This window comes from Saccopteryx bilineata, chromosome 6 (assembly GCF_036850765.1).
Source record: "Saccopteryx bilineata isolate mSacBil1 chromosome 6, mSacBil1_pri_phased_curated, whole genome shotgun sequence".
Taxonomy (NCBI): Eukaryota; Metazoa; Chordata; class Mammalia; order Chiroptera; family Emballonuridae; genus Saccopteryx; species Saccopteryx bilineata.
In genome coordinates, this window is record NC_089495.1 from 195,245,805 (window position 1) to 195,272,388 (window position 26,584).

The 26,584-nt window shown below is 49.6% G+C and overlaps 2 protein-coding genes across 3 annotated transcripts in view; both read right to left on the minus strand.

Annotated features, from left to right (window-relative positions):
* KCNK15 (potassium two pore domain channel subfamily K member 15) overlaps positions 1-26,584 on the minus strand; it is a 284,394-nt gene that overhangs the window by 139,224 nt on the left and 118,586 nt on the right. The window lies entirely within an intron of this gene.
* On the minus strand, positions 3,559-25,944 carry PABPC1L (poly(A) binding protein cytoplasmic 1 like). Of its 2 annotated transcripts, none has more exons than XM_066235158.1 (10): positions 25,754-25,944; positions 21,305-21,498; positions 19,666-19,781; positions 19,279-19,418; positions 19,021-19,115; positions 14,567-14,704; positions 14,158-14,253; positions 6,554-6,784; positions 5,727-5,814; positions 3,559-4,533 (listed from the first exon to the last, which is right to left on the minus strand). In XM_066235158.1, exons 2-10 carry the CDS (start codon positions 21,476-21,478, stop codon positions 4,412-4,414), a joined length of 1,200 nt encoding a protein of 399 aa, XP_066091255.1. In that variant the 5' UTR covers positions 21,479-21,498; positions 25,754-25,944; the 3' UTR covers positions 3,559-4,411. The 2 variants fall into 2 exon arrangements, with proteins under 2 accessions (XP_066091255.1, XP_066091254.1); XM_066235157.1 differs by having other exon boundaries at positions 24,852-25,944.

Genomic DNA, 26,584 nt, shown 5'->3' on the forward strand with positions numbered 1-26,584 from the left:
CATCAAACATGACTGAGGACTTTCTCTTTTTGAGGTATAGAAGGTATGTATCTGGATTTACTAATGAAAACAAACAGACCAGTACAACAGGAAGAGGCTTTTTCCTCCCTGCAAGGGAGAATCATGAGCTGGGAGGGTAGCCCAAAGCATTTCTCTAAGGGATCTTTCTGTTAGATCAGTGGTTCTCAACCTTTCTAATGTCGTGACCCCGCAATACAGTTCCTCATGTTGCAGTGACCCCAAACCAAAAAATAATTTTGGTGGCTACTTCATAACTGTAATTTTGCTAGTTATGATTCGGAATGTAAATACCTGATATGCATTATGTATTTTCCGATGGCTTTAGGCAACCCCGCTGGGGTCGCGACCCACAGGTTGAGAACTGCTGTGTTAGATGGTCCCTCAGCCTGGAGCCTAGAAGCTGTTGCCGTTTCTGGGACGTTTACCTGCCCTGCGGGAGCTCAAGCCAAGCATCCAGGTGTGGGCACCTGTAGCTTTAGGTGGTTTCTCAGGGCTGTGTGATGACAACCATCCAGGCATGGGGGGGGGGTACAGCTGCTCCCCTGGAGCTCTGCCCCCAGCAGTCCTGTGCTGTCGCATCCCCTGTGTCCAATACTCATCTGGCCTTCCGGGCCTCATACCAAAGCCCCAGCCAGCAAGCCCTCCTGGCTCTGCCCCACCTCCCTCACACAAGCAGGCCTCCTGGGAGACAGACCAGTCTGCAGCACTTTTAATGCACAAGGCAATAGGTAACAGGCTGGCTGGGTGACCAGCCTTCACTCCACACACAGCGGGGGTGCAGAGACAGCCCAGCTGGGAGGTGAGCTCGGTTCACAGGGCTGTGGAGTCAAGAGCTAGAGACAATGTTGCTGTTCTCTGGTCACGGGAGTGAGGAGTTCATTTTCTAGGGATGAAAGGGGAGAGAAAAATGTTTCTGAAGTATGGCAGACATCTGGTCTTCAACTAAGAACAGAGACAGACCATGCTAGGCCTTCGAGCAGGCGGAATAGAGCCAGACGGTGCCCCAGGGAAGCCCGACCTATTCTGAGTGAGGCCAGGCAGGGCAGCTAGCAAGAGACCACCTCCTTCACTTTATCTGATAGTTAATACCCACTCTGGTCACACAGCTGCCTCTCTGACCCTTAGTTTACCCTACATTCCTCCTTGGGGCCTCAGAGAAAGCAGTGATAGATACCACATGGTTCTCAGGGACTTTGTGGAAGCCAGCCAGTCCGGGCCGAGTTCTTGACAGCTTCTGAGCTCAGCTACTGTCACCATCCCAACCCACCTGGTTTTAGTCGCGTTCCCTCTCATTGGCTCTGTGGCCTGGTGAGCTTGCAACATTGCCAAAGCCTCTTCTACCTGTGGGACAGCGGGAGGGGTGTAACGTGGCTGCCCCAACAGGGCCCGGGAGAGCCTTGGCCGCCTCCTGCCTCAGCACGCTGGACACGAGAATTCTCTTCCCTCCACCGCACTCCTGCAGACCCCACACCTGACTCTTGCCAGCTCTCATGACAAACCCACGATCACCTTAAGACAGAAGTATACTGCTGGACAGCTGGGAAAATCATAACCCTTATCCCGAGTCAGACCACAGCTCCCTGTGCCGAAACCGGGCCTATAGAGCTGCAGTGAATCATCTGTCCCACTCCAAGATTCACGGGTATTAACAAGAGAAACCTCATCTGTGCAAGCAGCAGCCTGCTGGCTCATCTAGGAGACACCTTGGTCCTGAGCTCTCCTCCTGCCCTCCGGGCTCCCTGCCACCCAAGCCCCAGCCCACCTTGGTGCTGAGGAACTCAGGAGACTCCAGCATGAGCAGCAGCTCCGAGTTGTCAATCGCCAGCAGCATGCCCGTGATCTCACTGGCCAGCTGGGTGTGGCCATCGTAGATAAGGGAGTAGAGACGCTCACCTATATGGAACAGCCTCTGACGGCTTATGAACACAACCCTGGCTGAGACACCAGCATCTCAGGAACAGTATTGTGGAATGGAGCAGTGCGGCACCCAGGTGGCTGTCCCAGGACTGCTTCTTACAGGCTGTTACTTAACCGGGTTACCAGGAGCCTCTTTCCTAACTGTGAAGTGAGCATAGCAAACCCTGCTTTGGAGGTCAGTCTGCAGAATTGTATTGAGTATTAGATGTGAAATAGTTGCATGCACTTGCTGAACTTGACTTTTGGGAGAGGTGGGGAGCCACATACACAATTTCCTTCTAGTGAGAGGGCTGAGTGTTGGTGGTCAGCCCATCTCGGCAATGTGTGGAGTGCCTAGGCAGGCTAGGTTGCCGTAAGTGGGAATGGGGGTGGGAGAGGTCTTCCCATGATGCAAGTGGATGTTTACAAGGAACTGCTAACAGAGCCTTCTGCCTCCATCAAGCCCACTGAGAATTTTTCTTTGAGGTTTAGGTAGTAAGGTGGTAAAACCTCAAGTGAACTGAGGAAAACAGTGAGGTGGTGGCAGTGGGGGCCTGCAGAGATGGGTCAGGAGATCTTGGAGGCCTTGAAGAAGAGAACCTGCTAACCACTAGGCAAGATTGCTCATTCAACTGCAAGTGGCGCCCTTGAGCAGGGCCTGTCATAGACATGGGATGAATTCAGGAATTTGGAGTCCAGTGGGGAACAACATTTATTTTCCTGATGCACATTCATTCTCCACCTCCCTGCAGGGGGCTCCACTGGGAAGATGCTAAATGTGTGACAGCTTCTTCCCCTTCAGGGAGGGTATGCGGAACCACAACGCCCACCTGAAAGGCCATGTCCGAGCAGAAGCCGAAGACCATACCCTTCATAATCTTACTCCTCCTCCTGGCCCCTGACCTCCCCACATCTGGGGGCTCTCCCAGCCTGAGTCAAAGTCAAGAAGAGCAGAGCTAAAGAAACCTTGGGAACATCTGGTCTGACCAGTATTTTAAGATGAGAGAACAGACCTAGACTACAGAGGCGACTTGGGCAAGGTCACCCAGCAGGTTGGTCATCAGCAAAGCTGGAGCTGGTCCTCAGGCCTGACCTCCTCTCAGGCTATTTCCCACCAGGCTAGCCAGCGCCCAGCCCCCTTCCTCCTGCTCCAGAGCAGGGGAACCAGCCACTCACCAATCATCTGCTTTTGCTTGTGCGGTGGGGCGGCGGCCAGCATGGACACAGTCAGGGGCTCCTGTCCGGGGACACACACAGCAGGCTCCTGGACCTGCACGGGGGGCCAGGGACACCTCCCTTAACCACCAGACAGGCAAGGCCTCAAAACACTTAACCCTGGCAGGTGAGCACAGGCCTCCAGGAAGGCTCTGGGAGAGGGGAGCAGGGGCAAGGTATGGACGATCAAGTATCAGGTGGAACAAAGTCCCCAACAAGGGCATGGCAGACTAAACCACAAAGTTACATTCTTTTTATTTTCTTTTATAAATTGCCTTTTTTTTTTAGATTTTTGTTTATTCATTTTTAGAGAAAGAAGAGAGAGAGAGAGAGAGAGAAAGGGGGGGGGGGGAGCAGGAAGCATCAACTCCCATATGTGCTTTGACCAGGCAAGCCCAGGGTTTTGAACCAGCAATCTCAACATTCCAGGTCAATGCTTTAGTCACTGTGCCACCACAGGTCAGGCCAAAGTTACACTCTAATGTAGATGTTTTCCACAGTGCTAGGAACCTCTCAAGGCCTCCCATGCATGTCACCAAATGAAGTCACACCTTACTAATCCAACAAAGCACTTTGGATCAAGTAGTTTTTATGGCCATATTCCTAACATACATATATGACCCTTTCACATCTTGTTAACTTTAAAAGCATTTTGCTGTTTAGGCCTGACCTGTGGTGGCATAGTGGATAAAGCATCGACCTGGAATGCTGAGGTCGCTGGTTTGAAACCCCTGGCTTGTCTGGTCAAGGCACATATGGGAGTTGATGATTCCTGCTCTTCCCCCCTTCTCTCTCTCCCCCCCTCCACCCTCTCTAATATGAATAAAAATTAAAAAACAGTTTGCTGTTTAAAAACTATTCTTTTTCATTTTGCAAGAACTAGTTCAAAGTATGCACACTGAAATCCTAGACAGATGAAAATGCTGAGTTTGAGACTTTTTTGGGGTTGGGGAAGGGAGATACAGCCTTTAAACTTCATGACAGGTCTTTTCAGTTCTGTTTTGCACATTAATCACATCCTTGCTACTTAACACATAAATACTTGGGAAATCCAAATTAATTTTGGTAATAACCCAGGCAACACAAATTGTGACTAATAAAATGTGGTCCTGGCCCCTTTTCTCCTCCTGTTAGTAAGGGTGGTGACCTCCTCCTGATTTTACATGCTAATAAAGGAAATTTTACAAGCCAAGAAAAGGAAGAAAACCAAGGCCCAGAGAGGGCCAACGCCACAGCAAGGTTCTAGCCAGGCCCCCACCAGGCTGGAGTAAGAGGCCAGCTAGGCAAGCCTTATCTCATGGGTGCTGAGCATTCCCGAGGTGTATCTCTGTGTCAGAAGAGGCCTGCCTGGCGCACAGCGTCTTGCCCCACTGGGTCCAGTGTTCTGAGTGCCGACGTTGACTGTAAAAAATAAGCAGGGATGTTAGGGCCTGGCAGCACCCTGAAGGCATAAGCCTAAAGACAAGTATTCACACAGTACCCCCAACAGTGAGCACGGTGCCAGCACACAGATGCACAAACATCTGCCACAGGCGCTCGCCTGTAGTCAAAATCCAAGTTCCGGTCTGGTGCTGAGCCCCTGCACGCATGATCTCATTCGCCCACACGCCAAAATGGGAAAAGTGTTTTCATCCCCATCTTAAAGATGAGGCGATCCACTACCAGCAGTTAGCAAGGCCACAGAGTGAGTGAGCCCAGACACTGGGCCTGCAGGTCCACACTAACCACGGTGCTGCACGGTCTCTAAAGTCAGCCCTGCTCTCGAGAAGGTGAATGGCCAGGTCCCCGTGGGGGCCGGTTCTGACTCGGTTAGTGCACAGCCAACCCGGCAAGGCCCTCGGCCAGCCCCCCTGCACTCCTACTCTTCCCGGCCTGCCTGTACTCCCCCGTTCTCTGGGCGTGGGGCACCTGGGGGGGCCCTAGTGGAGGTCTTCCTGACACTGCTGAAGTGGGTGGGGCGCTGAGACATGGCTGGTGGCTGGTCCACTGAGGCAGCTTGAGGGTAGGGAGTTTGTGGTACAGAGAACACGGAGAGAGAAAGGTTGGCAGCAAGGGGAGTACCCATCAGAGGGCCATGCTGCGTCCTGACAGTTCCATGGTGAGGAAGCGGAGCCAGGGCACTCACAGCAGAGAGCTGAGTGAACTTACCTCGTCAGACCCACAACTCCAAGGGGCGGGGGTGGAGATCTATTACAAACCAACTCACACCTCCCCGGGGCCCCTAGAGGCACAGACGTCCTGATCACACACCCTCGTCCCCAGTTTTTAAGTCAGGTGAGCTTTGCTCTCAGAAGGGGGCCATTCATCAGCAACACAGCCACAGGAGTCATTTCCTCAGCTCTGCGAGGATTCGTAGTCACACACCAGACAAGCCTTTGGAGCTGACTGGAGATAATGTGAGCCTTTGATAGGCTCAGCCCTGTGCTTATACCTATCTCATTCAGAAGAGGAAGCTGAGGCTCAGAGAGGAAGTTACCCACCCAACTGAACACCTTAGAAAGCGACAGTCAGGCCTGGCCCCAAAGCTTGTGATCTGTGTTACACACTACCCCACAGGGTCCACATTCAGGGGCAGAAGGGTCTGGGTCACTCACACGAGGATCGAAGTGGCTGGGTCGTCATCCACCTGAGGGCAGGCTGGGCAGGTGGGCCAGAGCTGTAGTACACAGCCTGAGCTGGAGGCTGTGTGGGAGAAAACCCAGTGAGGGCCGGGGCTACAGCCGGGCAAGAAGGAAACTGCGTCCCTCAGGGGCACCACCGCAGGGACTCCACTGGCCCCTGCAGGGGACTGGTTAGTCAAGACCCACAAGGCTAGGATGAAGGCCTGCTTCCCACCTCAGAATGTTCATTATCCCTCAACCCTTCAGGGCAAGATCTCAGATTCCATCCTTGCCCCTTATTATCGGAGCTACTAGCCCAACCACCTGGGTAAAATGGCGACATGTCCTATGAAACTTGTGCCAGCTGAAGCAGCTGCTCAGAGGAGCAGGAATGTTCCCATTCCAGTACCCTAACAGCTAACAACTTTCTACTTCCTCTGCGTCACCCAAGCCCTTTTCCCAAACCATGCCCTCTAGAGATATTAGCAGGGACCCCGCAAAAACAACCCCAAGATGGAAAGTCAGGATACATACGGGCACACTAAGGTAAAATGACTTATGTGGTCCAGAAACCTAGGCTTCCTTTGTTTACTACAATATTTTCCCAAACTTAAATTTGACCAAAGATCTTTTTCAGCATAACATTCACAAATCTCTCCTCTGACTGGGAAACGCTGTTAGACGGCAACACTATTAGCCTTTCTAGAGATGGTTCGGACCACTGGCCGTTTCTGGCAGAAGCAGGTTGGGGACCTATGTCTGCCTGTAAAGCTCTCTCTGCTCTACCCGGCTGGCTGTCGGGGCTGCGGGCAGAACCTCACCTGGGACAGGAAGTAGCTGGTGGGCAGCTGCAAGCACCGCAGGAGGCGCTGCTGCATGAACCGGTTGGACAGGATGGCCTTCCGCTCCTCTTTGCGCTGGGCCAGCGCCACGTACAGCGGCTTGGTGCCCAGGACGTACCCGTTCATCTCCGTCACGGCCTTCGTTGCCTCTTCCGGAGAGGAAAAACACACAAAGCCAAACCCTTTGCTGTGACCACCTTCTGTCATCACCTAAAAGCAAGACAAGACAAGAGCTGCTGGGGGAGGGGCAGGGAGACTCCTGGGGTCTGTTCCCTCCTCCCCCGGGGGCCCAGGAGACACTTGCTATGGGGGCTGACGGGTGTACACTGTCACCCCACATTCACCGAGGCTCACTGTGTGCCAGATACTTGATACTCCTCACTCTTCACCGTGACTCCCACTTTATAGGTGAGAGGAGTGGGGCTTGCGTGTGACCGGTCCACAAGTCCACCTGCTAAGGGAGGCCTGTGCGTGTCTCACAGACCATCCCCCAGAGTCAGGGAGAAGAGCTGCGTTTCAGAATAAATTTTTATCTCTAAATGTTCTTCCTGAAAACATTTTCTTCGGCTGTGATGGCAGGCTGACTTAATTAAATGTATAGACCTTCCTCAGACGGGCTGTAATAAAGTGAGATGATCATCTAACGTTAGTTAAAAACCTAAGTAAGGATAGGGCAGGTACTTCAGCAACGGCCACAACCTTAAACACTCAGTTGAGGTCACTGATAAAAATCTGCATTTTGATTTTTGACTATTTCTTGGGTTTTCTTTTTATTCTTTTTTTTTTTTTTTTTTTTTTTTTTACAGAGATAGAGAGAGGGATAGGGACAGACAGACAGGAACAAAGAGAGATGAGAAGCATCAATTATCAATTTTTCGTTGTGGCACTTTAGTTGTTCCTTGATTGCTTTCTCATATGTGCCCTGACCGTGGGGCTACAGCAGACCGAGTAACCCCTTGCTCAAGCCAGCGACCTTGGGTCCAAGCTGGTGAGCTTTGCTCAAACCAGATGAGCCCACACTCAAGCTGGCAACCTCAGGGTCTCGAACCTGGGTCCTCCGCATCCCAGTCCAATGCTCTATCCACTGCGCCACCGCCTGGTCAGGCTTTGGATTTCTTAAACTATTCATAAAATTCTCTACTTAATTTGTGATTTATAGACACCAAAAAAAATATGCTCTTAACAGCTCTATTTCCTAGAGGCTCCAATAAAGTGTTAAATTGGTAGGGAATATGAAAATAATTTGAATTTCTATATTCAGTGCTTTAATCTATTTTCTTTTTAGTAGAAGTAGAAATCCTTTCTACCATTTAAAAAAAAGCAGGGGGAGGATTTGTCCAGGATCACCCAGCCAGTTGGTCATACATCAGCCAGGACTTCAACCCAACACACCATATGGTAAACCCCCACTACCTCTGCGAGGCCCTAAGTTCCTTTTGAGTCTGAGAAAGAAGTTCTTAGCCTTTTAATTAAAATAATCTTTTTTATTTTGGAATAATTTTAGATTTACAGAAAAGTCTCAAAAATAGCAGAGAGTTGCTGTAGAGCCTTCACTCAGCTTGCCCCCAGTGTTAACATGGTACGTTTGTCAAAACCATCCTAGTAACATTGGCACAATATGATTAACTACAGCATTAGCTACAATGCTATTAACTAAACTGTACGTTTCATTTGGATTTCACTAATTTTACTACTTATATCGTTTTTCTCTTTCAGGATGGAATCTATATTACATTTAGGTTTTTTCTTCTTTTTTTAGGGTCAAGAGACTGGCCGGGCTCACCTACTCTGTGAACAATAGAGCCGAGATCATTTTTAAATCTGCTCTATTAGAGCTCCTGCCCCACATCAGTGATTTTCCAACTATCCTTTGCTACCCACTAGCATAGAGGCCTGAACCTCAGAGTCCACAGATCCACAGGGAGGTCAATGGATGGAATTCAGAGGGTCTGTAAACTTGGACAGGGAAAAATGCACCTGTATTTTCATATTAGCATTTCTTTCTATTTTTAGTGTGAGCCACCAAAAATAAAGTATTAGATGTGCTTGTGACTTTTTCAGGAAGAGAAAATATTTCCATATTATATTCACTACTGTTGATCTCAAAATATCATTTATGCTAATTGCTACTTCACTAGATCTTATAGTTTGATGCGTTAATAAAAAGCACAACTTACTGTCACCTTAGTATTTTGATAATTATTTCAATATAATTGTTGGTTGTAAACCTATGCATTTTCCTTTATGCATTTAGAACTATTCTCAAAAGGGGACCATAGGCTTCATCAGACAGGCACATTTTCTTGGCACACAAAAATATTGTCTTTTCAAAATCCCAGGCTTGCCCAGTCATGAAGCAATCAATGAACAACTAAAGTGAAGCAACTATGACTTGATGCTTCTCTCACTCTCTTTCTCTCTCTCTCTCTCTCTCTCAAAATTCAATAAAAGCTTTAATAAAAAATTAATGAGTCTTAATGAGTTAATAAGAACTTATATTAGGTAGTAAAAAAATAATGACACTTTTACAAAGTTTACAATGAACTTGATAGTGCTGTAAGCACTTTATATATATTAATTCATTTAATTTTCATAATTACTATAAGAGAAAATATATTAAATATATAAAATTATATAGAATTAATAAGATAGGTGTGCCTCAACTCTAAGCAATCCAGATTTTTATAATTCCCTTCATTCAAAGAGTCCTTAAGGAGGTGAATGAATCTCCTGAAATTATATGCAATGTGTATAAACAATTAGATCACGATTTCACTACTTATTGTGGGCAGGTGCTCTATGTGCAGGCTCTTTAGTTCTCAGGAAACCTCTAGAGGTAGGGAATATTGCTCCCATTTTACTGATGGGCAAATAGAGTCCAAATGGCAAAGTTACTTCCCTTGGGTCATACAGCTAGTTAATGGTAAGACTGGCTTTGGGTGATGGGCACACAACATAATCAATAGTTCAAATACTATAGAAATGTTTATCTGCCTGACCAGGCGGTGGCGCAGTGAATAGAGTGTCGAACTGGGATGCAGAGGACCCAGGTTTGAGACCCCGAGGTTGCCAGCTTGGGCGTGGGCTCATCTGGCTTGAGCAAAAAGCTCACCAGTTTGGACCCATGGTCGCTGGCCTGAGCAAGGGGTTACTCGGTTTGCTGAAGGCCCACGGTCAAGGCATATATGAGAAAGCAATCAATGAACAACTAAGGAGTCACAACAAAAAACTGATGATTGATGCTTCTCATCTCTCTCCGTTCCTGTCTGTCTGTCCCTATCTATCCCTCTCTCTGACTCTCTCTCTGTAAAAAAAATAATAAAATTAAAAAAAAAGAAATGTTTATCTGAAACCTATGTACTCTTATTGATCAATGTTACCCCATTAAATTTAATTTTCTAAATTAAAATTTTTTTAGCCTGACCAGGCGGTGGCGCAGTGGATAGAACGTCGAACTGGGATGCAGAGGACCCAGGTTCGAGACTACGAGGTCACCAGCTTGAACACGGACTCGTCGGATTTGAGCAAGGCATCAGCTTGAGCCCAAGGTCGCTGGCTAGAGCAAGGGGTCACTCAGTCTGCTGTAGCCCCCAGTCAAGGCACATATGAGAAATCAATCAATGAACAACTAAGGAGCCGCAACGAAGAATTGATGTTTCTCATCTCTCTCCCTTCCTGTCTGTCTGTCCCTCTCTCTGACTCTGCCACAAAAAATAATAATAATAATAATAATAATTAAATGGTAGAACTGGGATTTAGATCTACAATAGTTCTGATTAACTTTAACATCCCAGCTTTCAACCACAAGCCTACACCGATTATGCATTTGCCAAAAAAGAGGCCCCACAACTTATGATGATTAATCAAATTTCCTATTGCTTAATTTACATACCCCACAGCTTTCTGTCACATTTCCTTTTTCAAAAACTCCTTAATTCAAAAATTGTTAGAATCTCTTCCCCAAACACCAGGGTCCCTGAAGGACATTTAAAGTTGGACTTAACCTGCCTGACCAGGCGGTGGCCCAGTGGATGGAGCGTCAGACTGGGATGCGAAAGGACCCAGTTTCAAGACCCCGGGGTCGCCAGCTTGAACATGGGCTCATCTGATTTGAGCAAAGCTCACCAGCTTGGACCCAAGGTCGCTGGCTCGAGGAAGGGGTTACCTGGTCAGCTGAAGGCCCGCAGTCAAGGCACGTGTGAGAAAGCAATCAATGAACAACTGAAGTGTCACAACAAAAAACTGATGATTGATGCTTCTCATCTCTCTCTGTTCCTGTCTGTCTGTCCCTATCTATCCCTCTCTCTGACTCTTTGTCCCTGTAAAATAAATAAATAAATAAATAAATAATAATAAAATTTTTTTTAAAAGTTGGACTTAACCCTTTGAGTATTGAGTTTCTCTCATGCTCGCTGACCCCCAGGAATGAGTTCTTCAAAAATTGAAATTAGTTCTAGTTACAGTTTTGTTTTTTTTTGTTTTTCTTTTTACAGAGACAGAGAGAGAGTCAGAGAGAGGGATAGATAGGGACAGACAGGAATGGAGAGAGATGAAAAGCATCAATCAGTTTTTCGTTGCGACACCTTAGCTGTTCATTGATTGCTTTCTCATATGTGCCTTGACCGTGGGCTACAGCAGACCAAGTAACCCCTTGCTCGAGCCAGCGACCTTGGGTCCAAGCTGGTGAGCTTTGTTCAAATCAGATGAGCCCGTGTTCAAGTTGGCGACCCCAGGGTCTTGAAACTGGGTCCTTTCGCATCCCAGTCTGATGCTCTATCCCAGGGGTCCCCAAACTGCAGCCCTCTGAGGCCACTTATCCGGCCCCCACCGCACTTCCAGAAGGGGCACCTTTTTCATGGGTGGTCAGTGAGAGGAGCATAGTTCCCATTGAAATCCTGGTCAGTTTGTTGATTTAAATTTACTTGTTCTTTATTTTAAATATTGTATTTGTTCCCATTTTGTTTTTTTACTTTAAAATAAGATATGTGCAGTGTGTATAGGGATTTGTTCATAGTTTTTTTTATAGTCCGGCCCTCCAACAGTCTGAGGGACAGTGAACTGGCCCCCTGTGTAAAAAGTTTGGGGACCCCGCTCTATCCACTATGCCACCCCCTGGTCAGGCTAATTACAGTTTTATTAACTTAAAATCATGTTTGTTTGATAACCAATTTATGGAAACAAGAAGAACATATATTTACCTTTTTTTTTTTTTTTTTTGTATTTTTCTGAAGTTGGAAACGGGGGGGGGGGGGGGGGGGGAGGGCAGTTAGACAGACTCCCACATGCGCCCGACTGGGATCCACCCGGCATGCCCACCAGGGGGTGATGCTCTGCCCATCTGGGGCATCGCTCTGTTGCTACCAGAGCCATTCTAGCACCTGAGGCAGAGGCCACAGAGCCATCCTCAGTGCCCGGGCCAACTTTGCTCCAATGGAGCCTTGGCTGCAGGAGGGGAAGAGAGAGACAGAGAGGAAGGAGAGGGGGATGGGTGGAGAAGCGAGTTCTGATTTGAACTCGCTTCTCCTGTGTATCCTGGCTAGGAATCGAACCCGAGACTCCTGCACACCAGGCTGACGCTCTACCACTGACCCAACTGGCCAGGGCCAATATATTTACCTTTTTTAAATGTTGCCTTACATATTTTTTAAATAAAAATTTTTGTACGATTGTATTCTGGACGGTGAGGCATGAGGACATACATGAACATTTGTACTACTCAAAGCATTAACAGGTAAAAGAACTTTTAGACTACTTCCTAAGAACCAGTCATCGCCACACATGTACAGGTCCCCAGCCCCAATACCCATACCGATCTCTTTAGAAAGTTCCTCATTCCTACCTGCAACTCCCTACCTTCTCAAAGTCAAGTCAAATGCTGCTGCCACTGCCACTTCTTACAAGAAGCCCTCCTTCTTGTTCCACTGAGCTACTGCAGCTCTGCCTCCAATACTTACCCTACCCAATACATAGTAGATTTGAGTTAGTGATCTAGCTGCAGCTTTGGGTTCAAGGGAAGAGGGTAGGACTGGGCCCTCCTTCCCATTCATGTCCATCACAGCCTGTGTGGAGAAGACTGAGAGTGCTTGGTAAGCACCCGTCAGGCCCTGGCCTGAGCCCTGGCTCCAGTCCCACCTCCTGGGTCTAGAGGGGGTCACCTACCAGGCAGGTCAGCCTTGTTAGCCAAGAAGAATTAGTGTCAAAATAGAGGCCATCCACTTTTACATCTGACGTCTGTACTAGACTATAAGCTACTCAAGGACAAGGACTTTTTCCTGCACACTTCCCCCAGGGCCCGGTAAAACAATGAGTGCTTAAGTATGGAATGAATGAACACTGGGGCCATCTTAAAATCATCTGGGGAGCTCTTAAAATGCCCAGTCCCTACTCTCAGAGATCTACAGTCAATCTCTCTGATTCAGGTGTCTGTATTTAAGAACTCCCTAGAGCAGGGGTCCCCAAACTACGGTCCGCGGGCCGCATGCAGCCCCCAGGGGCCATTTATCTGGCCCCCGCTGCACTTCTGGAAGGGGCACCTCTTTCATTGGTGGTCAGTGAGAGGAGCATAGTTCTCACTGAAATACTGGTCAGTTTGTTGATTTAAATTTACTTGTTCTTTATTTTAAATATTGTATTTGTTCCCGTTTTGTTTTTTTACTTTAAAATAAGATATGTGCAGTGTGCATAGGGATTTGTTCATAGTTTTTTTTTATAGTCCGGCCCTCCAACAGTCTGAGGGACAGTGAACTGGCCCCCTGTGTAAAAAGTTTGGGGACCCCTGCCCTAGAGGATTTTAATGAGACATCAGGGTTGAGAACCATCCAGCAAATCCAACTCCCTCATCTTTTCTTTTTTTTTTTTTTTTTTTTTTTTAATTTTATTTATTCATTTTTAGAGAGGAGAGAGAGAGGGAGAGAGAAAGAGAGGAGAGAGAGACAGGGGGGAGGAGCTGGAAGCATCAACTCCCATATGTGCCTTGACCAGGCAAGCCCAGGGTTTTGAACCGGCGACCTCAGCATTTCCAGATCGACGCTTTATCCACTGTGCCACCACAGGTCAGGCCAACTCCCTCATCTTACAGATGAGGCTCAGAAGACATCTGCTCAAGGTCACAGAGCTACTGAGTAGAACAGCCAATTGTCACACCTCAGGTGCTAAGAAAGCTTAATAAATGGGGAAGAAGTGAAGAATGATGTAGCCCAACCCTCTCCCTTTTTCAGATGGAGAAATTGAGGTACATCACCGGCCAAGCCCAGACAATAAAAGTCAATGGAAATGCTAAGACATGAATTTCTGGAATCTGGCATACAACAGGCACACAATAATTGCTTGCAGAATGAAAAAGGTTACCAGTGAGCCCCAATAAGACCAGCTGTGCGACTAGAACTATATCTCTACCCTCCTCCCTTGAACCCAAAGCTGCAGATGGGTGACAAGCTCCAACAGGGTCAGACATAGCACTGAAATCCAAAAGGTGCAGCCCAGCACCAACTCTCTGGAAGCCATGCGAGGAAGGAGGGTGTGCTGGCAGTGAGAGGATGGGTGGGGAAGGCTCTCTGTCCCCTGTAGGAACCCACAGCCCTCACCTTGGCACTAGTGATCGCTCCGTATGGAGAGAACTCTTTCCTCAGTTTCTCATTATCAATGGAGTCATCCAGGTTCTTCACATACAGGTTCACGCCCTGGAAGGAAAGGATACTACTAGATATGCCTTCCCCTCCAAGCTCCCGACTGCCCTGGGGGGTAGGAGGTGGGGGGGGTGGAGGATGGAGGGAACTGCCGTGGGCAGGGGAAGCCCTGGCCACCAAGCCTCCCGTCCCCAGTCTCGTATAGCACCCATGCACCCCACTGATCACTCAGCATGCCCATCACCTGGAAGCTGCAGCCCCCACAATCTCTAAAGCCAAGTTTCCAGAAGTGGGATTGCTAGAGGAAGGAGGTGCATTTAGGGCCCTACACACACAGAAGCAGCTGCACCAGGAGGCTGACTCTCACCTGGTAATGTTTCAGCCGCTCCTGCTTCATCTGCTGGAACCTTCGCCTAAGCTCTTGCTGCCGCTCCACCCGCTTCTGGGCCCGGCCCACGTAGAGCCGCCGCCCCTGCACCTCCTTCCCATTCATGTCCATCACAGCCTGTGTGGAGAAGACTGAGTGAGAGCGCTTGGTAACCATCCGTCAGGTCCTGGCCTGAGCCCTGGCCTCCAGTCCCACCTCCTGGGTCTAGAGGGAGCCACCTGTCAGCCAGGTCAGCCTTGTTAGCCAAGAATAATTAGTGTCAGAATAGAGGCCATCCACTTTTAAAAAACATGGGACAAGCTTGACCAGGCGGTGGCGCAATGGATAGAGCGTCAGACTGGGATGCGAAAGGACCCAGTTTCGAGACCTTAAGGTCACCAGCTTGAGCGCAGGCTCATCTGCTGGACCCAGCTTGGACCCAAAGCTGGGTCCAAAGCTGGGCAAAGCTCACCAGCTTGGACCCAAAGTCACTGGCTTGAGCAAGGGGTTACTCGGTCTGCTGAAGGCCCGCGGTCAAGGCACGTATGAGAAAGCAATCAATGAACAACTAAGGTGTATGTCGCAACGAAAAACTGATGATTGATGCTTTTCATCTCTCTCCGTTCCTGTCTGTCTGTCCCTGTCTATCCCGCTCTCTGACTCTCTCTCTCAGTCTCTGTAAGAAAAAAAATACAAAAAAATGGGACAAAATTTCAGAGTAAACTAGATTTAAAAGAACTTGCCTTGACTCTGTTTTAAGAAGGGAAATTGAAATTTGCAGTTTCTCATATTTGACAGTTTCTAACTACTGTACATACCGATTTATTTTTTTTCTTAAGTGAGAAGCAAATAAGCAGAAAGACAGATTCCCTCATGTGCCCAGACCGGGATCCACCCAGCAAGCCCCTCCTATAGGGCAATGCTCTGCCCATCTGGGGCCGTTGCTCTGTTGCTCAACAACCAAGCTATTTTAGTGCTTGAGGCAAGGCCATGGAGCCATCCTCAGTGCCCAGGACCAACTTGCTCCAACTGAGCCATGGCTGCAGGAAGGTAAGAGAGAGGTAGATAGAGGTAGAGAAGGGAGAGATGGAGGGGTAGAGAAGCAGATGGTCGCTTCTCCTGTGTGCCCTGACTGGAAATCAAACCCAGGACATCCACATGCCTGGCCAATGCTCTACCGCTGAGCCAACCAGCCAGAACCATACTGATTTAAAACAGAGCAGCAAGCATAATTCTTTCAAAATGGCATGACAACATAATCAATATTCTTTTACTTCATGTTGGATTTCACAGCACAAAGAATTCTGTTGCTAATTATGAAAACTTCTAATTTGTAGAAACATTTGTGTCTTAACTCTTGTTGATTTTCCTTTTCTTCAGTTAACTAGCCTATGCCTGCCAGATCCTAACTCGTCAGTGGCACTGAGTGCATGAAACCCTACATCTCCTAAGAGATGTGCGATTTCTCTCTGCTATCTTTTTTTTTTTTTTTTTTTTTTTTACAGAGACACAGAGAGAGTCAGAGTGAGGGATAGACAGGGACAGAGACAGGAACGGAGAGATGAGAAGCATCAATCATTAGTTTTTCGTTGCGCATTGCGACACCTTAGTTGTTCAGTGATTGCTTTCTCATATGTGCCTTGACCGCAGGCCTTCAGCAAGCCGAGTAACCCCTTGCTTCAGCCAGTGACCTTCGGTCCAAGCTGGTGAGCTTTGCTCAAACCAGATGAGCCCACGCTCAAGCTGGCAACCTCGGGGTCTTGAACCTGGGTCCTCTGCATCCCAGTCCGATGCTCTATCCACTGCACCACCGCCTGGTCAGGCTGCTATCCATTTTTACTGAACTGAATTTGCATTGACTTATCTGCAGAAATCAGCAAAAGGTGGACCCATATGGGTACTGACTCAATAGTTAGGATTAGATAACGGTGTAAGTGAAGAGAAATGTTGACAGGAACTGACTTTTCGTAAGTGGTCACTTCATTAATAAATACTTTCACATAAATATGACTTTTGCTTTCCTGCCTAAATACATAAATAGAAGTAAAAATACCCGATGGACCCAGCATCTGCCTGTTTATAGAAGTTTTGTTTGTTTGTTTGTTTGTTTTACAGAGACAGAGAGTGAGTCAGAGAGAGGGACAGACAGGGACAGACAGACAGGAACAGAGACATGAGAAGCATCAATCATTAGTTTTTCATTGTGCATTGCAACACCTTAGTTGTTCATTGATTGCTTTCTCATATGTGTCTTGACCGCGGGCCTTCAGCATACCGAGTAACCCCTTGCTGGAGCCAGCGACCTTGGGTTCAAGCTGGTGGGATTTTTGCTCAAATCAGATGAGCCCATGCTCAAGCTGGCGACCTTGGGTTCTCAAACCTGGGTCCTCTGCATCCCAGTCCGACGCTCTATCCACTGCGCCACCACCTGGTCAGGCTGTTTATAGCAGTTTAAAGGTCATTACCAAAGCATCTAAGATCTTGGAGTTAGTGGACCCAGACAGCTTCATCCATCTACTCCCACGTGTCATTTTACAGTTGGGGAAACCAAAACCTACAGAAAGGGTGGTACTTGTCCAAGGACACATAAGAAGTTACTTTTCAAAGGAGTCATTTACTTAAGAACCAAACTTCAGAGTCAGAAAGAGCTGGTTCTATCCCAGTGACCACTCTTACTAGCTAGAACCCATGGAATTGAATGAAGAATCATGGCAGAGCCCTCATAATGGGGGTAGAGATAAGAATGTATGCAAAACCCTTAGCACAGTGAGAAGTGGCTGCTGGCGAGAGGACACCAGGATGCAGGTCTCCGGCCAGAATCAGCCGTGACCTGATCTGAGTTCTTCCATGTCCAGTGATCTTAATGGGGCAGCAGCCATGGAAAGAGCTTTATGGTAGGAGGCCAAATATCACATTGTTATTCTATCTTTGTCACTGTGTGCCCTGTGCCATTCCTTTGTTCAGCAAATATGTATCACGTATCTACTGGCAGGTACAATATTAAAAGTGAAACAAGGCCGGACCTGTGGTGGTGCAGTGGATAAAGCGTCGACCTGGAAATGCTGAGGTCGCCGGTTCGAAACCCTGGGCTTGCCTGGTCAAGGCACATATGGGAGTTGATGCTTCCAGCTCCTCTCCCTTCTCTCTCTCTGTCTCTCGCTCCTCTCTCTCCCTCTCTGTCTCTCTCCCCTCTCTAAAAAAATAAATAAATAAAATTAAAAAAAAAAAAAAAGTGAAACGAGACCCAGCCTCTACCCTCAGCTCTAGACATGGAGATCTGTGCTAATGATGGAGACAGATGGTATCACAAGTGAAGACAGGAAGAGGCAGCTTCCTGAAGGAGGGAAAGTACGAGCTGAGACCCAAAGGACAGGCACTAAACAGTCTAAAGCTACACTGTCCAATACAATAGTCACTAGCCACATGTGGCTACTACGCACTTGAAAGACGGCTAGTCTGAACTGTGTTGCAAGTACCAAATTTCAAAGAATTAAGTACAAAAAATGTCACTGTAAAAGAAATCATCTCAATTTTTATATTAAGTACTCACTGAAGTGGTCATAATGTAAATATGTTATATTGAATAAATATATTACTGAAATTTAGTTTCTTTTTCACCCTTTTATATGTGGCCACTGGAAAATTTTATTTTACTATTTTTTTAATCTAGCGGAAATTATTATTTTTTAAGATTCTGTTAATTTTATTTATTTAGTGACAGAGACAGAGAGAGGGACAGATAAGGACAGACAGAAAGGGAAAGAGAGAAGCATCAATTCTTCTTTGCGGCACCTTAGTTGTTCATTGATTGCTTTCTCTTATGTGCCTTGACCGCGGGCCTTCAGCAGACCGAGTGACCCCTTGCTCGAGCCAGCAACCTTGGGCTCAAGCTGGTGAGCATTTTGCTCAAATCAGATGAGCCTGCACTCAGGCTGGCGACCTCGGGGTTTTGAATCTGGTTCCTCTGCATCCCAGCCCAACGCTCTATCCACTGCACCACCGCCTGGTCAGGCTGAAAATTATTTTTTAATCTACTAGAAATTTTTTAATCACACATGAGGCTCACGTTATATTTTTATTGGACAGCATGGGTCTAAAGAGCAAAAGTGGCATGAGAAAAGGGCATTTGCAAAGGCCTGGAAGCAAGCAATAGCATAGCCCCTCCCCTCCCTGGCCTCGATCCTGTCATCAATTCAAGAAGAGGGTAGTGGCTGTCTTGAAGGCCCCTTCTACCTCCTGTGTGGCAAGAACCTATAAAAATAAGCCAGCTTCGTGGCTTGGAAGGCACCGAAGGAAGCTGAAGCCTCTGCCCTTCAGCCTGTGTGGGAGAGGCTGGGAAGGGACTTCCTTCCCTTCCATGAGCAGCGGGAGCCCTCTGCTCCTGATCTCCCTGCTTCCTAGTCCTCCTCAGCATCTCCTTTATGAAACAGGGCCCTAGGGAAGCAGGCTCCTACCTTCTGGGCTTCCTCATGCTTCTCAAAGTTGACAAAGCCAAAGCCTCGGGAGTGGCCGCTGTTGTCCCTCATCACCTTCAGGCTCAGGATCTTCCCTGGGAAGGACCGACCAGGCTCAAAGAGGGGTTTGGGAAACCCCAAGGGGTTCCCCGTTTCTTCCCACAAATCCTCAGGAAGCCCCAGGAGGGCCCCTCCTCCCAGCCTGGCCAGGGAGCAGAAGGGAAAGCAACCTCGAACTCCCTCGGGAATCACACCCACCAAAATGGGAAAAGAGCTCCTCGAGGTCCTGCTCATCCACATCCACTTGGAGGTTCTTCACATAGATATTGGTGAACTCCACGGCCCGCGCCCCCAGCTCAGCCTCCCGCTTCCGTCGGGACTTGAAGTGGTCAACGAAGCTGTGGACACATCAACAGGGTAGGCAGCTGCCAGCCCTCAGCCATTCCCACCTCCACCCCGGCCAGCAACTCTGGGTCATTGGGGTCAATCGCTACCCGCCTCCAGGCAATGATTCCCTCATGAGGGGACTGGGCAGGGCAATACTTCTTAGATGGAATATATTCAAGGCCCGACCACTTTCTGCAGTAGGTGGCACCATGATTCTGTCCCTTTAGTTTCGGCCCGCCCTCATGCCCCGCCACTCACACTTTACGGTCATTCAACAGCATCCCATTCATGGTGCTGATGGCCTTCTGCGCGGCCTCAAGGGTCTCAAAATGGACAAAGCCAAAGCCTTGGGAGCCATGATCGTCAGACATCACCTGGACAAGGAGAGCATCCAACAGAGGGTTCAGGTAGAAAAGCATGGCGAGATGATAACAACGAATATGAGTGCTTGCTCTGTGCCTGCACAACAATCCTAGGTCACACAACAGCTCCATTTTACAGATGGGAAACTACAGCTCAGAGAGGTCAATTCACTTGCTTAAGATCACACAGTAAGGAGGGATAGAGTCTGCAAATAGCACACAGGTCTCCTATACCACAGACAAGTTCTGAATTATCTCCCTAAAGTGATGAGCCAGAGGATCCGATCCAAACCCCTATTCCTGCATCCTTGTTTCTAACAGCAAATTAGAAACAACTTGAGTATCCATGAAGAGACTGGTTAAGTGACAGCACATTCGTACAGGTTGACTGGAGGTGTGCAGGAGAGAACATGGCAGGTTACGTGGCGGACACAGTGAGCCAGAGGGTGTATCATTATATGTATGGGGGGGATAAAGGCCCAGTGGTTCAAATGGACATCAACACATCGAAAACTTTTAAACAGACACACACAAAACTGTTAATGATTATTCCTGGGGACTAGGGTTGAAAGGGAGGGATGGTGGCTTCTTTCTCACCTCATTCTTTTCCACGTTTAAACTTCACCAATTCATGTACTGCTTGAACAACAAGCTCATTTTAATGTTGTAAAAGAATGACAAACATCCTATCCCCATTTGTGAGCCTCCTGTTTCAAATTGGAAGGGCAAAGCTTGAAAACGGGAAAAATCTTCATGTCATGTCGATCCCCATCCTCTGGCTGGACTTGCACTAAGATCACTAATGCCCATTGCAAAGTGTCTCTGGCCCCACCCATCCCTGCAGCCAGTGCCCCAGCTCAATCAAGTGGCATTTTCTGCCTAGACGACCACCCCAGCCTCCCACCCCAGCTTCCATGCTGACCACTGGGATGCCTTCTCTAAAATGTAATTGTAGCTCCTACTACCCACAGAACTAGATCAACTTGTCATTTGAGGCTCTTCAATTGGCCCTGTACCTGTCTTGCTTCCAAATCCAAGCCCAATGCACCCTCTTCCACTCTCCAGCCCTCTGTCTGCCAAGCCCCAGCCAGTTCCAGGAGGACAGACAGCCTGGGGTAGCGTGCTGGAGGATGAGAGACCACAGGGAGGGAAGCAGAGATGTTCCAGCTGACAGCCACCCACAGCCTAGAAGCAGAGCCACCCAGCTCTCGGTGGGCACATGAAGGAGCCCAGCTAAGACCAGAAGACCCCCCCAGCTGAACTCAGCCCAAATTGCCGACTGCAGAACTCTAAGCTAAATAACGGTTGCTGACAGTGACTAAGCTATGGGGTGGCTAATACAGCAAGAGCAACTTGAAACACAGGTGGCCTCTGACAGGTCTATGAAGATGAAACTGAAACAACCACTACCATTCAGGTGCTTGCCGAACCTGGAGTGTGGCTGAAGAGACCTCATATACTATAAGGTGAGGTGCTGCCTGGAATCCCCCCACCTGCAGGCACTTGACACAGACTCCCTCATGAGACACACCCACCTTGCAAGAGAGGATGTTCCCAAAGGTGGAGAAGGTGTCATATAAGGCCTTGTTGTCAATGGACTCCTCCAGGTTCTTGATGAAGATGTTGCCCACACCCGATTTGCGAAGTCCTGGGTCTCGATGGGACCACATGATGCGGATGGGCTGGCCTTTGATCATCTCAAAGTTCATTGTGTCCAGTACTCTCTCCGCTGGACAGAAGAGGGAAAGAAGCACGTAAAGGGGGCTTTCTTTCCGTGAGCCCTAAGGCACTTAATTGGGAATCCCCTCCCCCCGAAATGGGCAGTCTCTGGGTCCCATTGGAGATAAGAGCCTGAAGGCTCAGGAGGGATAGAGGAATTAAAGCTTATGGCATTCCTTCCACTTTTTAGGATCTCATTCAACTTCTCACTGTGGTCACGTGAGCATGGATTCCTATCCCCTTTTTTTTTTTTTTTTGTATTTTCTGAAGTTGGAAAAGAGGAGGCAGACAGACTCCTGCATGCGCCCGACCGGGACCCACCCGGCACGCCCACCAGGGGGCGATGCTCTGCCCATCTGGGGCATCGCTCTGTTGCAACCAGAGCCATTCTAGCGCCTGAGGCAGAGGCCACAGAGCCATCCTCAGCACCCGGGCCATCTTTGCTCCAATGGAGCCTTGGCTGCGGGAGGGGAAAAGAGAGACAGAAAGGAAGGAGAGGGGGAGGGGTAGAGAAGCAGATGAGTGCTTCTCCTGTGTGCCCTGGTCGGGAATCGAACCCAGGACTCTTGCAAGCCAGGCTGACACTCTACCACTGAGCCAACCGGCCAGGGCTTCCTATCCCCATTTTACAGACAGGAAAACTAAGGCCAGAAAGGGGAAAACATCAGTGGCAGAGCCAGGTCGATGGTCTCTGAAGCACACTAAGTAGATAAAAAGGAGGGCCCCTATGACAAACGATGGCAGCACTTTGAGGAAATTAAAGCTCGAAGTTTCTGAGCAGCAGAGTTGACATTCAATCCCAAGTGTCAGGGTTTGGAGGTGAACCTGACCTCTCTAAGCTGGTTTCTTCCTGTAAAGTAGGGATGGCGATAATATTAACCACCCTTCCACACGTAACAGTGGCAGAAAATCCCATCTCCGTCCAAGTTGTTGGACAGGCAGGAAATTAAATAAGGTATGCATGCTGCCTTGTCCTTTGCACCCGGCACAAAACAGGTGGCTAGCAAACAGCAGCCCACGCCTGTGCTCCGGCCACTGCTCCTGCCCTCTGCCTCCCAGGGAATATGCTGTCCCCTGCTTCAAGGATTCCTCTCCTTTCAGAAGCCTGGAGAGGAACTGCGCAGAATTCAGTGGGGCACATTTCAAGAAGTCTGGTTTTTTCCTTCCAGTCCTGCCACTGAACATCCAGGGGCGAAACCCCTTCTCTCTGGAGCTCAGCTTCCCCGTCTATGAAGTCTGGCCAAAAAGTCAGGTAGTGCAGGGCCTGAAGAAAGCTAGAAATGGCAGTGGGTGGGGAAAATCCTTTGCTGAACCACCCTCAGCAAACCCCAGCCCAGGGAACCACCCCAGTCACCAGGGGACCAGGAGTAATGGTGCCCTCTTTTGGAATTGGCCAGGCAGGCCTTTTTTGGTTCTTTCTGGAATCTTACACCTGAACACTACAGTTACTATTATTTTTCTTAAGTTACCACTTATTGAGCCCTTAGAATGCACTGAAGATACTTCCTAGAGGCAGTTCTTCCATGCTACTGGGAAATACGCCTTAGCCCCACTTCACAGATCCGTGCGGAGTGTGAACTCTTGCTCAAGCTCACACCCTAGTGGCCGACCTGAAGCAAAACCCGGTGCTCTTAATCTTGAAACTAATTTCTCTCAACAGAAATGTGGGCATAACCCATCTGGCAAGCTCTAATCCAGGGGTCTCCAAACTTTTTACACAGGGGGCCAGTTCACTGTCCCTCAGACCGTTGGAGGGCCGGACTATAAAAAAACCCACTATGAGTAAATCCCAATGCACACTGCACATATCGTATTTTAAAGTAAAAAAAAAAAGGGAACAAATACAATATTTAAAATAAAGACCAAGTAAATTTAAATCAACCAACTGACCAGTATTTCAATGGGAACTATGCTCCTCGCACTGACCACCAATGAAAGAGGTGCCCCTTCCGGAAGTGCGGCGGGGCCGGATAGATGGCCTCAAGGGGCCGCATGTGGCCCGCGGGCCATAGTTTGGGGACCCCTGCTCTAATCCATCCTATCAGGTCTGAGAAATGGGCTCTAGAGCCCACAGCGGAGGCAGCTTTTCAGGGCTCACCAAGGGGGAGGCCCCTGGTGCAGGCTTCACGTCACATGGGAGAGGCCAGCCCCAGGCCAGCATTCCTGGGTTCCCTACTCACCACCTGTGTCACTTCCCACACCTTCCTCACTTTGAATTTTCTCCTCTTCCCAACAACTCTTTTTTTTTTTTTTTTTTGTATTTTTCTGAAGCTGGAAACGGGGAGAGATAGTCAGACTCCCGAATGCACCCGCCCGACCGGGATCCACCCAGCACGCCCACAAGGGGCGACGCTCTGCTCACCAGGGGGCGATGCTCTGCCCCTTGGGGCGCCGCTCTGCCGCGACCAGAGCCACTCTAGTGCCTGGGGCAGAGGCCAAGGAGCCATCCCCAGCGCCCGGGCCATCCTTGCTCCAATGGAGCTTTGGCTGCGGGAGGGGAAGAGAGAGACAGAGAGGAAGGAGAGGGGGTGGAGAAGCAAATGGGCGCTTCTCCTGTGTGCCCTGGCCGGGAGTCAAACCCGGGTCCCCCGCACGCCAGGCCAACGCTCTACTGCTGAGCCAACCGGCCAGGGCCACAACAACTCTTTCAGGCAGATCTGAGCCCCATTTTTCAAACAGGTAACTGAAGCTCAGAATGGTTGAATAATTTGCTTCAAGTCACACAGCATCTGGCTTTCTAACCCCAGGTCAACGTGGCCCCAAAGCTCTTGGCTGTTTTCACTCAGCCTTAATTCTCCCCTCGGCAAAACGGATCACCAATAAAACACACTAGGGGTAGGGGTACACTAATTGCTAGTTCCTGCCTGGCGGTGGGGGAGGTCTCTGGTCCTCAGTTTCCCTGACTACAAAACTGAAGATGGAGGAGCAGAGATAAAAGAGCAGATGGGGCCCTGGCCTGCTGGCTCAGCAGTAGAACGTCGGCCCGGCGTGTGGAAGTCCGGGTTTGATTCGGTCGGGGCACACAGGAGAAGCGCCCATCTGCTTCTCCACCCCTCCACCCCTCCTTCCTCTCTGTCTCTCTCTTCCCCTCCCGCAGCCAAGGCTCCATTGGAGCAAAGATGGCCCGGGCCATGAGGACGGCTCTATGGCCTCCGCCTCAGGTGCTAAAATGGCTCCGGCGGCAACAGAGCGTCGCCCCCTGGCGGGCGTGCCGGGTGGATGCCGGTGGGGCGCATGCGGGAGTCTGTCTCTCTGCCTCCCCGCTTCTAACTTTGGGGAAAAAAGACCAAAAAAAAAAAAAAAAAAAGGCAGCCGGCGGAGACGCGGTGGGTCGGCCCGGGCGCCCGCCCCTCGCCCGCTCACCGTCGGCGGGCTGCTGGAAGTTGATGTAGGCGTAGCCCAGCGAGCGGTGCGTGACTACGTCGCGGCACACGCGGATGGACAGGATGGGCCCGGCGGGGGAGAACTTCTTGTACAGCATGGCCTCGGTCACGTCGGGGTGCAGGTCGCCCACGTAGAGCGAGGCGAGCGGGAACCCCGGGCCGTTGACTTTCATGGCCGGTCGCAGGGGAAACCAGGAGCCGGCCAGCGCTACCATGCGCTGCACGCCAGCGTTCATCACCCGGGCGGGAGCCTTGGCGGCTGTGGGGGCGCAGGAGGCACGGGCCCTGCACTCCCGGGCCCGCCGCCCCCTTTACGTGGGGGCGCTCGCTCGCTCGCGAGCCAATCGCCTACGCTCGGGCTCCCGCCCCTTAGCTCCCCACCTGGGACCCCTCAGCGTTCTAGAAACCTCAGGTGGGCGGCATCTTTGCTTCCGCTTCCGAAGGCAGGGAGAGCCCTCCCCTGGCCTGGGATGGGGCTGCTGGGATGCGGAGGTGCTGAGCTCTCTGCGAGGGCACGGGACGTGGGTTCTAATCTCCAATGTCATTGCCTTTCTGCGCCCGCTTCCCTTCTCTGGGAACTCCTTCGCGAGGATTAAAGACCATACCCTCTGGGTGTGTGCCTTCCAGACGAGAGAATTTGGAGCCGATGTCTGGCCAGTTTCAAAGGAGCCTACCTAGCCACCTGAAAGGAGTCTTTTACCCAAGACAGCTGAGATCTAGTCCCACCCTTCTGGAATCATCTTCCTGACTTGGGGCTGAAGACTGAAGGCTCCATGTAGGCACTGGAGACCACTAAGGGCTTCTTTGATACCAATCTTTTGTTTCCAATGCCTCTTCCTGGAATATTCCCTGCCCATCTTTCTCATAAAGAATCCATTCTACCTGCACGCCACCAGGAAGGTCCATCGTAACTTGTAACCCAGCCTCTACGGGAACAATGGGGACCTAACAGGTCAGGGCGAAGTAGTCCCAAGTTGAGCTGGAAGACCCCTCTTGTCACTTTACTGCTTCAATCTGTGGTGTGGGGTCATTTCTGAACAATTCTGATCCATTGTGGAACAGTACTTCCTTCAGCTGGCCTCTCAGAGCCTCTCCTGGTTTCCCTGCAGTCAAGTTCCCGCTGACCTTTGGTTGGGCGTGACTGACAAGTGGAACAGCTCTGGAACCAGGGACAGGACCTAGTCTGGCTGCCCAGGCTACAGGGAGCAAAGAAAACATCAATTCTAATCTTGGGCTAAAAAATACCTCTAGATTTTTTTTTGTGGGAGTATGGACATTTTTAGAAAGGGGCAAATCCCATGAGGAAACAGCAGGCCACCACAAACTGTTGGGAGATGACAGACTGGTACAGCTTTGGAGAGGTCCTGGCCTTATGTAACCCTCTCTTACTGTCTTGGTTACACCTCAGGGTTTAAAAAAAGGTGTGGGCCCTGGCCAGTTGGCTCAGTGGTAGAGCTTCGGCCTGGCGTGCGGGAGTCCAGGGTTCAATTCCCAGCCAGGGCGCACAGGAAAAGCGCCCATCTGCTTCTCCACCCCTCCCCCTCTCCATCTCTCTCTTCCCCTCCCGCAGCCCAGCCGAGGCTCCACTGGAGCAAAGATGGCCCGGGCGCTGGGGATGGCTCTGTGGCCTCTGCCTCAGGCACTAGAGTGACTCTGGTTTCAACAGAGCAACGCCCCAGAAGGACAGAGCATCTGTCCTGGTGGGCGTGCCGG

What these genes read in the sequence shown, in the direction of transcription:
- PABPC1L (XM_066235157.1), bottom strand. Translation starts at nt 25,107, where the DNA reads ATGAACGCTGGCGTGCAGCGCATGGTAGCGCTGGCCGGCTCCTGGTTT. An exon ending in GGAGCTCTTTTCCCATTTTG is followed by an intron (nt 19,116 to 19,278) that starts GTGGGTGTGATT and finishes GGTCCTTCCCAG; the next exon opens with GGAAGATCCTGAGCCTGAAG. An exon ending in AGCGGCTGAAACATTACCAG is followed by an intron (nt 14,254 to 14,566) that starts GTGAGAGTCAGC and finishes CTTTCCTTCCAG; the next exon opens with GGCGTGAACCTGTATGTGAA.